We start from the raw sequence: 12,549 nt of genomic DNA on the forward strand, positions 1-12,549 counted from the left end.
CCCCCCCAGGCCAACCCTTCCTCCCTCTCCCCACCTCGATACAGTGTTTGGACAGGAGGGTACGGCGCTGCTCTTGGCGGCAGAGACTTTGGCTTATTGAAGAGGCAGCCAGGCATTTTGCACTAGGAAGAATCAGTGATCACTTTTCAGAAGACGTCTATGGACCATAAATACATTATGGAGGAACAGATTTTGCTAAGACATAATCTAGTTTTGTAACTCAATCATGGATCAACCATATGTGGCTGACTTGCAGTTTAAAGGGGTCCCATCACTGAAAAACATTTGTTTTGGCTGACTGCTTTTAGCTAAATTTAAGGAAGTCATCTCTTGTCAAAAGGTTTACACCTTCCCGTCTTGATCTTAAAAGCATGTCAAACAATCCACATCAGATGCCATAAATGCGAACTGCAAGAGGAAATGGTACAATCTTAGTGAATGGGAATTGGAATCAAAAGGGTTTGCTGTCCTTCTTAGAACGTTCTAAAATGTCAAGGCAGTTGCTTGTGTTTAACTGTGAACAAATAAAAATTTATTGTTTTGCACTACTTTGCTGCATTGACATGAAGTGACTCACGTTGGCCTCTGAGGGGCTTATAGGCAAAGTAGGAACTTGTCCAAAGATGGAAAGCCTCAGGGTCTGGATTGGTTGGTGACCTTGGGTGGCTGGAGCGGGTGCTGACAAGTGGAATCTGGCTTTAGTCCCTGTAAGATCCTTCTGTTCTGGCAAAGAGCCACAAATCCTACCTGCATCTGCCTCAAATTCACGCTCTTCCCACCAAGTGTCATGGTGGTGTGGGGGGAGGTGACCGGAGCCATCGCTACCAGAAGCTCTCAAAACCAGGTGGCGGGCCGGGTCTGCACGGCCATCCAGCCTTGCTTTTGGTGTGTGCTTGCCTTCCTGGGGGTTGGCCGGCACATCGGGTTTAATACAGCCCTTTTGGAGGAGCGCAGGTGGCACCGAAGTTGTCAAACGCTTACAGACCCTGAGCCTTGCCGATTGTGTCTTAGGAGTGTGCTGAGGAGGGAGTGCAGCTCGCGTCCACCACCTTCCCTACGCCATCAGGTGTTTGGAGGAAGGAGGGAAACTACCGTTAAACGACTGCAAGATCCACCCTGGCCTTACTGGGAAAGGACCAGTGGTGAAGAGCTACGTCTGCAGTGTGGTTTTCCACTGCTCGCTTCTGCCCAGCTGCCCTGGAAATCGGTCAGCTCTGCCCATTTAACAGCGGGATCAGCTCCTTCGGGACAGGACATCGAGGTGGCAGTTGTAAGTTTTGTCTGGAAAGTTCAGATGTTCTTGTCTGAGTAGGTCTCTAACTATACAAGGAGTTACTGGGCTGGCCTTCTGTGGGCCTTTGGCAGAAACCTCTTCACAGCGGACCCTGTTTGGAGCGGGGTGTGTTCCCCTCCACAGTGGTAGCGCTTTGCTAGTGGTTTTGCTTGTGAGGCTACTGCCCAGCATCTTCTGGGGTCTTAGGGTGAATGTCGTTTTCTTTAAGGGATAAGTCCCAGGAAACCAGGCCAGGCAAAGAGGTGGCAGAACGCTTTTTATTCTTGACTGTCGCCTCCTAGGAAGCAAGAATACAGAAGCTAAGTCGCCCCCTGTGAAGAGGCAAAAACCAACAGTCAGACAGTACTTCTGGCAAGCTCGGAAGCCAGTGACGCATTTTACAATGTCTGGGCCTCAATTATGTTGTGAAAACCAGGTAACTGTCCTCGGGCGGGAACCACAAAATCAATTCTTCCGGCTTCTCTCAGTCTCTCCCAAGTAAAGGAGAGGCAAGGTGGGTTCGTTCCCCTTTGGGCTTTGGTCCAGAGACCTGATCACACTGAGCAGTTCAGCATGCTGCCCTCAGCATCCCGGGAGGCGGGAGCAGCCCTGTCTTGCAGAGAGTGGCGTCTCGCCTCTGGCTGCCGCTGCGGCGGGAAGGGAGCTGAGTGGCCTCCTCCAGCTGCACGGCTCAGCTGGGAAAGCTGGGTCTGGGCGGGACAGTCGGTGCCCTAGCCCTTTCCCGGCCTCCCCGGCACACCCTCTACAGGCAACACTAAGTGAGGGTCCTCTTCATCAGTACGGAGCCTGACGCTCAGAGGCGAGGAAAAGTTAGAGGTTACAGCACGAGAGGAAAAGAGGTTCTCAGTCATACGTGGGGCGGTCCCCTTGGGGGTTAATAAGTGGCAAAGACTGTGGGCACCAGTGGAAATGGATCAACCAGTGGAAACCAAGCTTAGTAGCAAAGTGCCCCACGGGATGGGATGGGACAGGATGGGATTGGGATCAAGCAGGTCACCAGCTGAGTTACAGTTTCCCACCAGCTGGTCTCTAGGGCGGTTTTGAACACTGTTTTGCCCCTATAGGTTTGAGGCTATCTTGTGTCGGTTGCCCACTTGTTTTTTCTTAGCCGAGGCTGGGTGCCTGTGGCCTGGGGCTCACTCACGTGCTGCAGCGCTTTGCGGGGCAGCTTCTCCGAGTGGGCGACCCATTCTTTCATCATGTCTAGGACGATGGGGATGAGGCTGACCACGCCTCCACAGTGGTTCCTGGCCTCGTGGCAGCTGAGGTAGTTCGCCATGTCGGGAGGGCACCTGCAGGGCGGCAAGAGGGGCCGGCTGAGCCCTGCCCCAGGGACTCCCGTGCCGCGGCCCAGACCTCGGGCAGGGGTTTCTAAAGCTGCCCCCGCTGCAGAACCCCCCTGGGAGGTTTTAGAGCTGTGCGCCCACCAGGCCAGGCTCTCGGTGCCAGACATGGTGGTTGAGCGGGTTTAGGGCCCAGGAGCCCCCAGGAGATCCTGGTGTGAAAGGCGTGGGTCACGAGCTGTGGAAGCCTGCTCTGATCACTCCCAAGTACACCGTTTAGCCCCTCTGACTCTTTTTACCCTAGTATCTAAACAGCTGCCTCCAGAATTTGGTACTCTGTGCTGCGGATTCCCCAGGGCTCAGAATTAGGGAACCACGCTGGTGGTGCTGACGCCCATGGGACCGGGCTCCACACATCCCACTTCTTCCTGGGCTTCTGGGAACAACTGGTCTGTGATCCCCTTCTCCTGGCCTGTCTGCAACGTCTGCAAATGTGACTAGCAATGTGCGTGGCAGGTCGCAGTTTCTAAACCGCAGTGGAACCCAGTGGCTGGGACCGTGTGCATCTGTTCCCCATACATCCCTGTCCTGAGCCCAGGCCGACACCACCAGGTGCCAACAGAGTGGGTTCTGCTGATGATCTCATTAAATCCGCATAAGAGCCCTAGGAGGTGTGCGCTGCTCTTTATACATTTCCCAGATGAAGTGTATAAAGAGAGATGAATCACTGGCCCAAAGTCACAGAGGTGGCGTGTGGTAGAGCCGGGACCTAAACCCTGGCCGGCTGAGTCTTGAGCCCACACTTTTCAACCGCTTTGCCATTCACTCACATATTTGGTGAGGGAACGAGTGAACGGCTCATTCCACCAGTTAGGATCTGAGCCTGATTCTGGCACACATGCACTGGCCCTCTCTGGGCCTTGGGTTTTTTTTTCAGCGTTCAAGTGAGGGGATGAGGCCCGGCCCCGCCCGTGAGCCCGCGAGCCTCCACCTGCCCGATGCTGGAGATGGGCCGGATCTTGTCGCTGGCATTCTCCCTGCAGTGCTCCAGGGCAGCAATGAAGGTGAACTGCTGCTGCTGGAAGAGCTGGTACTTCTGCTCCACACTTCGAAGGGATTCCTTCACCTCATTCATCATCCTGTCTGCTCATTCATAGGCGAGGAGGAGTCTGTGCAAGGAAGAGGAGAGTCGAGCTCCCAGGGCCAGACCCGCGGATCCAGCTCGGGGGTTGTGAGATGCCCACGGCCCCTCTCAGCGGCGCACAGGGCTCAGCAGCTCCCCACAACTCTGGGGAGCAGGGACTGTTTTCATCCCCATTTTGCAGAGAAGGAAACAAGGCCCTAGGAGGCTGTGCACTTGCTCAAGAACCCGGCAGGCTGTCCGCGACGGAGCCAAGCCCAACCCAAAGCCCTTTTACCCTCCAGGGGCACGTTCTTTGCCGTGAAACAAGACTTCCTTCCCTCAGCTGTAGACGTGAGTTTCTCCGGGCCTCAGCTGGCCGCTGGTGCCCCCTCCCTGCCTCCTGTGGAGTTTGCAGGGATGACCCTGGTTGGAAACATTGACGCTGCGGGGAGTGCTGTCTCTTGGTGCCTCACAGACTGTCCCAGTGCCATCCAGGAGGTGCGCGACGTGCCCAGAATCTCGTCTGAGCAGAGAGGGGCAGTGGGCTCTGCCCTCCATGGCACCACAGGTTTGCTGGGCACGTGCAAACTGCTCCAGGTCACGGATTTATGGAACGTTTAGGCTGGAAGGAAGCTCAGTAGATCCACTCCCCTTAACTTCCGGGGGAAACTGAGGCCCAGGGGGTCACAGCAAGCTTGTGCCAGAGACGCACTAGGTCCTGGGTTTCCTGATGTCTAACCAGCATCCTTGAAGGTGCCACAGCCGGCTGTCCCTGCACCACGAGGCCCTGGCACACATGGAGCCCAGGCTTGGACGTGCCCCGCGTCAGAGGAGGCTGCGCTGAGGTGGGGCCCCAGTGGGATGCTGCAAGTGGAAGGGGCCGGAACACTGGGGTGGGGGTGCGGAGAACACAGCCAGGCTTCCTGCCAGCTCCCAGCTGGAGAGGAGGCTTGTTTCTAATGGGTCCCCCTCAGCGTCCTCACACAGCAGGACCGGAATGAGGGAGTCTCTGTGGTAAGAGGAGACGGCATCAGGGGGATGAAAGGCGAACAGACCACCAGGTGGCCTCCACGACAGGACAGGAGGGAGGGCTGGAGAGCTGGAGCTGGGAGCCGCAGTCCTGGGCTGGGAGCTAAACGCAGCCCCGCTGCCATAAAGGAGCCGCGCCAGGGAATTCCCTGGCGGTCTGAGCTTTCACCACTGAGGGCGCGGGTTCAATCCCTGGTCGGGGAGCTAAGGTCCCGCAAGCTGTGAGGCACGGCCGAAAAAAAAAAGGAACCATGCCAGGAGGGGGCCCAACAATCGTGCCCCACCAGCCCAGGTGGGTCTACTGCAAACTGAATGGAGCAGCTCTAGCGGCAGCGTCCTGAGGCCACCCCTGGGAGCCGTAGCCTGTGTTTGCCAACAGAGCAGCGCAGCTCCACTGGGGACAGGCCTGGTCCAGGGCCACGCAGGGCAGTGGCCTCCTTCTACTTAACCTCCGCCCCATTCAGCACAAGCTGAGAGGGGAGCCGGGCTGTGGGGATGCTGTGGGACCCGCTGTTTGTTGAACACGTGCCACAGCCAGCCAAGGCCCCCCAGCCCCATCCTGGAGGCAGAAATGAGTCGACCTGGGGTGCAGTGGTTTTCTGTTACCTCGCATGGAGGCAGGCTTACCAGGACCTGGCCTAGGGCAAGGAGAGCGAGGCCCACACCTTGCTGCAAAAGGTAAGCGGGTGCCAGAAACACAGCAATCAAGACAGGTAAAAGCAGGCGTGATGTGCACCCTGAAAAGCCAAGGCTGCTGAGGGCTCGACCTCCTGGGGGAGGGGAGGTTTGAAAAGAAGGCCGGGGGCTTCCCTGGTGGCGCAGTGGTTAAGAATGCAGGGGACGCGGGTTCGAGCCCTGGTCCCGGAAGATCCCATATGCTGCGGAGCAACTGAGCCCGTGCGCCACAACTACTCTAGAGCCCGCGAACCACAACGACTGAGCCCACGCGCCACAACTACTGAGCCTGCGCGCCTAGAGCCCGTGCTCTGCAACAAGAGAAGCCACTGCGATGAGAAGTCCACGCACCGCAACGAACAGTAGCCCCCGGCTCGCCGCAACTAGAGAAAGCCCGTGTGCAGCAACGAAGACCCAACGCAGACAAAAATAAATAAATACATAAGTAAATTTATAGAAAAGAAAAGAAGGCCGGCTTTGGAGAGGAGGAGGGCAGGTGGGCGGAGGGGTGGGACCCTGGGCAGAGGGTGGGAAGAGGGAATGTCGTGAGCAGGTGCGGGGGCGGTGGGCAGGGTGAGGCTGAGGGCCCACTGTCGGGCAGAGCTGTGGGAGCGAACACAGAAGCTTCTAGCCAAGGAGGTGCAGAGCACTCCAGGCGTTCATTCATTCGTTCATTCATTTATGCCGCAGTGCCTACCAGGTGCCAGACACCTGCAGGGTGCTGGGCTGGATACACAGCATTGAACAAAATAGACAAACTCCCTACCCTGGAGGGACTTTAAGAGTGGGAGGCAGACAATGAGGATAAGTGAAGTGAACGGTCGTTTAGAGAAGGAGAAAAGCAAGCAGGGAAGCCAGATGGGAATGGCCAGAAGGGCTACACAGTCTGCAAGAGGGGCATTTGCAGGAGGTGGGTGGGTGCAGGGCAGGGTGAACTGGAGCTGAGATCCCAGATGGCTCGGCCCAATCCTCCTAATACCAGCTGGTTCGATGAGGCTCTGGGTAAACCCTGGACAGGCATCACCTCAGATCCTTGCTACAGCCCTTTCAGCGGGTACCACGATCACCCCCACATGACAGACGACAGATGACAGAGCCGAGGTCAGGCAGCTAGGACGGGAGCAAGCCAGCTCCCCCACTCAGTTCTGCCCGACTTTAGCCTGGGATCTTGGATACCTCCCTTCCTTCCCCCGCCCCCCAGCCCCCAGTGATGGCCCATTGAGAGAAACACGCCAGATACCAGATGGACTGTGGCTGGGGGTGGGGGGGGGAGTGGATACCAAGGGCCTGCACTACCTAGACCCTTGGGCCTCACTTCGCTCGAGTGAGACTGTTCTTTGTTCCCCATCGCAGAGCAACGAGGACTAGCGTTCAGGGGGCTGCCCTGTGTGCCCAGCTCCCTGCCACCCTCCTGGAACTGCCAAGTTCTCTAGGGATACAGCAGCCCTACCTTGACTGGTGGCCCCAAGAGCCCCTGAGAGCAAAACCGACTTGGTTCTTGATCCTATCGACTTGTGACATGCGCACCAGGAGTATTGTGAGAGGAGCTGTAATAAGCTATCCAAAGTGATCGTCCCTTGAACAAGAGTCACTGCAGCCAGATTAGTCTGGATGAAAGGCGCAGGGTGCAGGCACTTCTTGATCTGGGGGAGGAGGAAGGAAAAAACTGATTACCCGATAGGTTTTAGGCTTTAATTGATTTGTATTTTTTCAGGCTGCTAAAGAAGATTAAATCGTGGTATGAAAAGCGCCTAGGGCTTAAAATAAATGAGGAGGAAGGCAAGTCATTTCAGAAATGTCCAGGAAGCAAACTGAACCTCTCCAGTGCAAATTGCAGGCTTGGTGGTTGTGTTCTTTGTTCAGGGTGAGGCAGCTTCCTTTTCTTCCCCAGCTGTCTTTGCAGTTGAATTTGACAAGCCTACCAAAGTGTGTATGTGCTCTGAGAAGGCAGTTCTGAGGGGGAGCGAGCCTCTTCCCCTTGGAGGGCATGTCTCCTGGCTGGTAGCTGCTGGAAAAGGCTTTGGCTAGGAGTCAGGACGCGTAGTTCCAGCCTGGCTCTACCTTTAACAAGTGACCTTGGCCTAGAATTTCCCCCTTTCCAGGCCTCAGTTTATCCATCTGTAAAATGAGGGAGTTTGGATTAGAGGCTTTTCAAGGGCTCGTCTGATTCTAACGCTCCATGATCAACAGCTGATGAGGAAAGAGGTCCAGAAAAGGGAAATGGCTCAGCTAACAAATTTTTACCGTTCTGAGCCTCCAATTTCTCACCCGTAAAATGGGAATGAAGGTACCTATTTCTCAGGGTTGGTGCAAAGATTAAATGAGATATATTACTAATAGTAGCCCCTATGCATTGTGCACTTACTACACACCAGTTACTAATACTTCTGACATATTAGTTCATGGAAACCTTCCGTAATCCCCACTTAATAGGGGAGGAAAGTGAGGCACAGAGCAGGCTGGCACAGCTAGTAAGGGCGGAGCCAGGATTTGAACTCTGGGCAATCTGTATTGACTATGTCATACTCCCGCTCCATAATGCTCACATTACGGTAGCTCCTCCTAAAAATAGCAACGGACAAGAGCTAGAGCTCCCAATTCAGTGCCGCGTCAGCTACCAGGCTGCCCACCGGGCATTAACACGATTCGCAGACTTCCTTCCCCCCTCCGCGTCCCACCCCAATTCTCTCTCTCAGGGCAGCGGCAGCAGCGGCGGCCCCCTCCGTTCTCCACCCCCCTCACCCTCCAGTTTCCAAATCCAGGGCTTGGGTGGGCCCTCCCCGGGCCTGCTTTAACCTTGCTTGTCCTAGAGCGGCCTTCACTCACAGAGCGCCCTGAAGCTGGAGTGTCTCCGTGTGTGTCTGGGGCCCCGGAGGGGCGGGGAGGCCCTTCCCAGGGCTTGGGAGAAGGGGTGGGTGGGGTGGGGAGATCTGAGGTGAGAAGGGGCGGGGCCGTGGGCCAGACTGTTACCGCCGGTGCCATAGCAATCGGGTCACGGGGCAGCCCCGCCCCGCCCCGGGAGCAAGTGGCGGGGTCTCGGGGGCTCAGAAGGTGCAAGCTGGGCTGAGGGTTTCCGACGGGACCCTCGACCCTCCCGCCCCTCCTTTTTCAAGCACCCTGTCCCACATCTACTCAGCGTCTTCATTTTAAAGATGGGGAAACTGAGGCCCTGAGAGCATAGCCGGGGTGGCTCAAGGAGCTCCTAACTGGGGTCTCTCAGCACAGGGGGGCCCTATCAGGGCACACCTCTGACCCCAGAAGGCCACAGCTGGAGGAGACTTGAGGTGCCCCGCTGGCGGCGCGCAGAGGGGCGCGGACGAGGCCAGGGCAGGGAAGCACTTGCCCCAGGCGGCTGAGCGCGCCGGAGGACAAGCGGGTGCCCGGGCCAGGCTCCAGCCTCGCCGGTGGGCGGGCACGACGCGTGCTGATGACGCAACGGCGCGGCACCCCTGGCGACGGCGGTCACCAGGGAGCGGCGCGCGCTGATGACGCGAGGCCCTAGCGACAGCGGTCACCAGGGAGCGGACGCGTTGTACCGCGATATGGACGCGACCACGGCCCCGCACCGCATACCCCCGGAAATGCCCCAGTATGGGGAGGCGAACCACGTCTTCGAGTTGATGCAGGTGACCCGGGCAGCCCTGCCCTGTCGCGACACCAGGCGGTGGCCGGGGAACCTTTTGCTGCGGTCCGGCTGCGCGCCGGCGACGCCGCATCAGGGAGGGGTCACGTCTGTTACCCAAGAGGACGCCCAAATTGGGTTGTTCGACTCCTGTGCCATCGTATCCCAAGGGACCGCTCGACCAAAAGATGCTCCCTGACCCTCCCTGGAGGGAGGAAAGGGGGCAGGCCATGCTGGCCATGATTTGGTCCTGGCCCCGCCCCAGTGAAGTCCATGATCTGGAAGAGGTCCCTTCCTTTTCTCAGTTCCCCCATCAGTGAGACGCCAGGTTGCAAGAGGTGGTTTCCAAGGGGCTCATCTGGTGCTGACAATTCCCAGGCCGTCTGCAGTGTTGGTTTCTGAGCTGGGGAGTGTCTGCGTTGAAGGTGGCCCTCTCCGTCCTCTGAGAGGGCCACCTCCTGGGACAGCAGCCCTGTGGTTTGGACAGCAGCATTTCATACCTGGCCCTTCCTCCTCAGGGCCAAGAGTTCAGGGCACCTCCCAAGCCCTCATCCTGAGTTCCTGACCTGACCTACCTACTCCCTGTGTGACCTTAGGCAAAGCCGTGCCCCTGCATGTGCTCCAGGTTTCCCTTCTGCATCTCGTGGAAGTAAAGGCTTTCAGGAGCCGGACTGGAGGAACTGTCAGCCACTCCGAGGTTCTGAGGGCCAAAGGGAAGCTGGAGCGTTTGTCTGCTCCTCCGGGTATACCCCGTCCCCAGAGGCACCTCCTTAGTGATGCCAGTGGCCATTTGAGCCTCTGACAGCTCTGAGAGAAGAACTCAGACTAAGAAACCTGAGTCTCCATCTCTCCAGCAAACACAGGCTTCCTTTGGAAAGTGTTAACTGATAGAGGGCACACGAGAGATTTCTAAAACTGAGTGGCCAATTAACTAAAGAAGATGGCTAGCTGAGTCCTAAGTCACCGGGTGGTGGGCAGGATGGGGCAACTCCTGGGAGCACTGTGCTGCGCTCTAGAGAATCTGGTGTATCTCATAGCAATTGTTGGAAGGAGCAGCCTGAGGAAGCTTTCGGTCCAGTAGTTCCAGTCCTTAGTCATTTGTGTGCTCCCTCCATGGTTTTTACCATTTCCATTTTCTGGCTTTTTTTTTTTTTTTGCTGTGCAGCGAGGCTGTGGGATCTTAGTTCCCTGACCAGGGATTGAACCTGGGCAACAGCAGTGAAAGCACTGAGTCCTAACCACCGGACTGCCAGGGAATTCCCAATGTTTTTATTTTAAAATAATTTTAGACCCACAGGAAGTTACAAAAATCGTACAGAGTTCTGGTGTACCCTTGATCCCGCTTCCCCTAGTAGTAACATCTAAGGTAGCTGTAGTACATTGTCAAAATCAGGAAATTGACATTGGTACAATACTATTAACTAGAGTACAGACCTTATTTGGATTTCATCCATTTTTACCAGCACTCATTTTTTGGGTATGAGTCTATGAAATATTATCACAGGTATAGATTCATATAACCAAAACCAGATTTCCATTTTAACCTAATCATTTCTTTAAATCAACCCACTTTAAAAATATTAACTTATTTCACCTCATCCTAAGCAATGTTCTTGAAATCATAGGTTTGACATACTGATTTTTTTTTTAAAGTTACTCTTCAGAGTGTATTGCCATCAAGTTGAATTTTTTTTTTAAGTATAAACCAGATTATTTATTTATTTTATTATTTATTTATTTTTGGCTGTGTTGGGTCTTCGTTTCTGTGCGAGGGCTTTCTCCAGTTGCGGCTAGCGGGGGCTACTCTTCATCGCGGTGCGTGGGCCTCTCACTGTCACGGCCTCTCCCGTTAAGAAGCACAAGCTCAGTAGTTGTGGCTCACGGGCTTAGCTGCTCCACGGCATCTGGGATCCTCCCAGACCAGGGCCTGAACCCGTGTCCCCTGCATTGGCAGGCAGACTCCCAACCACTGCGCCACCAGGGAAGCCCAACATACTGATTTTTCTAATGCACATTAGATATGCAACTGTGTCCGAGTGAAATTTAAAATATTCATCTGAGAACCATCTAAAATCATCTCACACCGTCTCACCAGTGATACATGACTAGGGATCTCGTCCAACTGTGCCTTTTAATGGGCAGGGAACCTGAGGCCCAGAGAAAGGAAGGGTGTTGATGGTGAGAAGCGGAGTGGGGCTAGGACTTCTCATGGTTCATGCTGTTTTTTACTGCCCTGCTCTCCCTCTGCCCACAAAGGGCTACAGCCCCTCCCTGCTTGTCCCTAGGGCATAAGGCTGCTCCTCAGTGCACCAGCCCGGCTGCTGTCAGCCACCTGGTTAATTTCTGAGCCTTTTGTTCTGGAACCGTGGAAGCTGCTTTCCCTTAGAGTTAAATAACCAGACAATCCCAGGACTCTTTTAGATATCTGTTCCACTCTGGAGGGACACAGGTAGCAGCGATGGCCACGTCCCCCAGCAGACGTCCGCGTGGGGCACCTACTGGGATTGTGCCGGGCACTGGGACAAGGGGGAGGCGATAAAGGGAATGCACGGGGGCTGCAGGGACATAGGACAGGATTGACCTAGTGAGTATCATCGGGAAGGTATGTTTCCATTGAGGCCTGAGGAAAAGTGTTCCAAGCTGAAGGAACAGCATTTGCTAGGGCTCTGAGGGGTGAACGGGTGCAGCGCGGGAGAGAAACCGAGAGGAGGCTGGTCTGGGAGTCACCAAGGAAGTGAGGGGCGAGGGCCCCGAGACTGCCTGCTCTGAGTCAGGCGCTCCATCCCTCCAGCTCCGCCTCCGTCCGGGTGCCTCCCCAGCAAAGCCCACACGGCCCCTCCCTCACGCCTCTGCTCACAGGGACCCAAACAGATGCCAGCTAGGGTGGGGGGCAGGGGGGAGATCAGGCCCCGTAACTGGTGTCCACTGCGATACCAGGGTGCTGGGCCACCTGAGCCTGGGGCCTTGGGTGCTCATGCAGGTGCTAACCACCTGGGTGTCTGCCCTGTGCCCACAGAACATGCTGGAGCAGCTCCTGATCCAGCAGCCCAAGGACCCCATCACATTCATGATTGAGCATTTGCAACGAGACAATGATTACGGTGAGCACTGGAGTGGGCCTCCTCCCCCCTCCCCCTCTGTCTCCCTCCCCTCCCCTTCCTGGGAACCTCTGGGAACCACTCTGTCCTCCCCATGTCTAAAGGGAGGTCAGAACAGGGTGGGGAAAGGTTTTGCCAACTTGGGGAGGTGGTTAATTGAAAAATGCCTTAATTTCTTTTGGAGCACAACTCATACAAATTCTCCTGCCAAGTGATTAAAATGAAAACCTCAGAATGGCCCGCAGAATTAATTATTAATGCCTTGGCACGCCCCAGCTGCTGTCGCCTGTTGGGTTTAAGCTCTGTGATCACTCCACTTGTCAGGTGTAAATGTGGTTTCTGGTCTACCCAGACAGGCAACACTCGGGTTTTCCTGATGGTCTTGTTGTCGGCGCCCGTTAATGAGTTCCAGAGCTCCCTAAACC

General features: G+C 55.7%; 2 protein-coding genes across 3 annotated transcripts in view; one reads left to right on the forward strand and one right to left on the reverse strand.

Annotated features, from left to right (window-relative positions):
• Window positions 1–1,451: 1,451 nt before the first annotated feature.
• On the reverse strand, window positions 1,452–8,247 carry SPACA9 (sperm acrosome associated 9). Its single transcript, XM_060013647.1, has 5 exons — window positions 8,201–8,247; window positions 6,855–7,522; window positions 3,573–3,746; window positions 2,439–2,586; window positions 1,452–1,571 (listed from the first exon to the last, which is right to left on the reverse strand). The coding sequence occupies exons 3-5, from the start codon at window positions 3,713–3,715 to the stop codon at window positions 1,452–1,454; spliced, it is 411 nt and encodes a 136-aa protein (XP_059869630.1). The 5' UTR covers window positions 3,716–3,746; window positions 6,855–7,522; window positions 8,201–8,247.
• A 653-nt stretch (window positions 8,248–8,900) lies between these two features.
• AK8 (adenylate kinase 8) overlaps window positions 8,901–12,549 on the forward strand; it is a 128,553-nt gene continuing 124,904 nt past the window's right edge. The window contains exons 1-2 of one of the 2 annotated variants that reach the window (XM_060013269.1): window positions 8,901–9,030; window positions 12,043–12,127. In XM_060013269.1, coding sequence (XP_059869252.1) covers window positions 8,947–9,030; window positions 12,043–12,127 — 169 coding nt within the window. In that variant the 5' untranslated portion in view covers window positions 8,901–8,946. The remainder of the gene's footprint in view (window positions 9,031–12,042; window positions 12,128–12,549) is intronic. The other variant, XM_060013270.1, reaches the window with a different exon arrangement.

This window comes from Delphinus delphis, chromosome 6 (assembly GCF_949987515.2).
Source record: "Delphinus delphis chromosome 6, mDelDel1.2, whole genome shotgun sequence".
NCBI classification, from domain to species: Eukaryota; Metazoa; Chordata; class Mammalia; order Artiodactyla; family Delphinidae; genus Delphinus; species Delphinus delphis.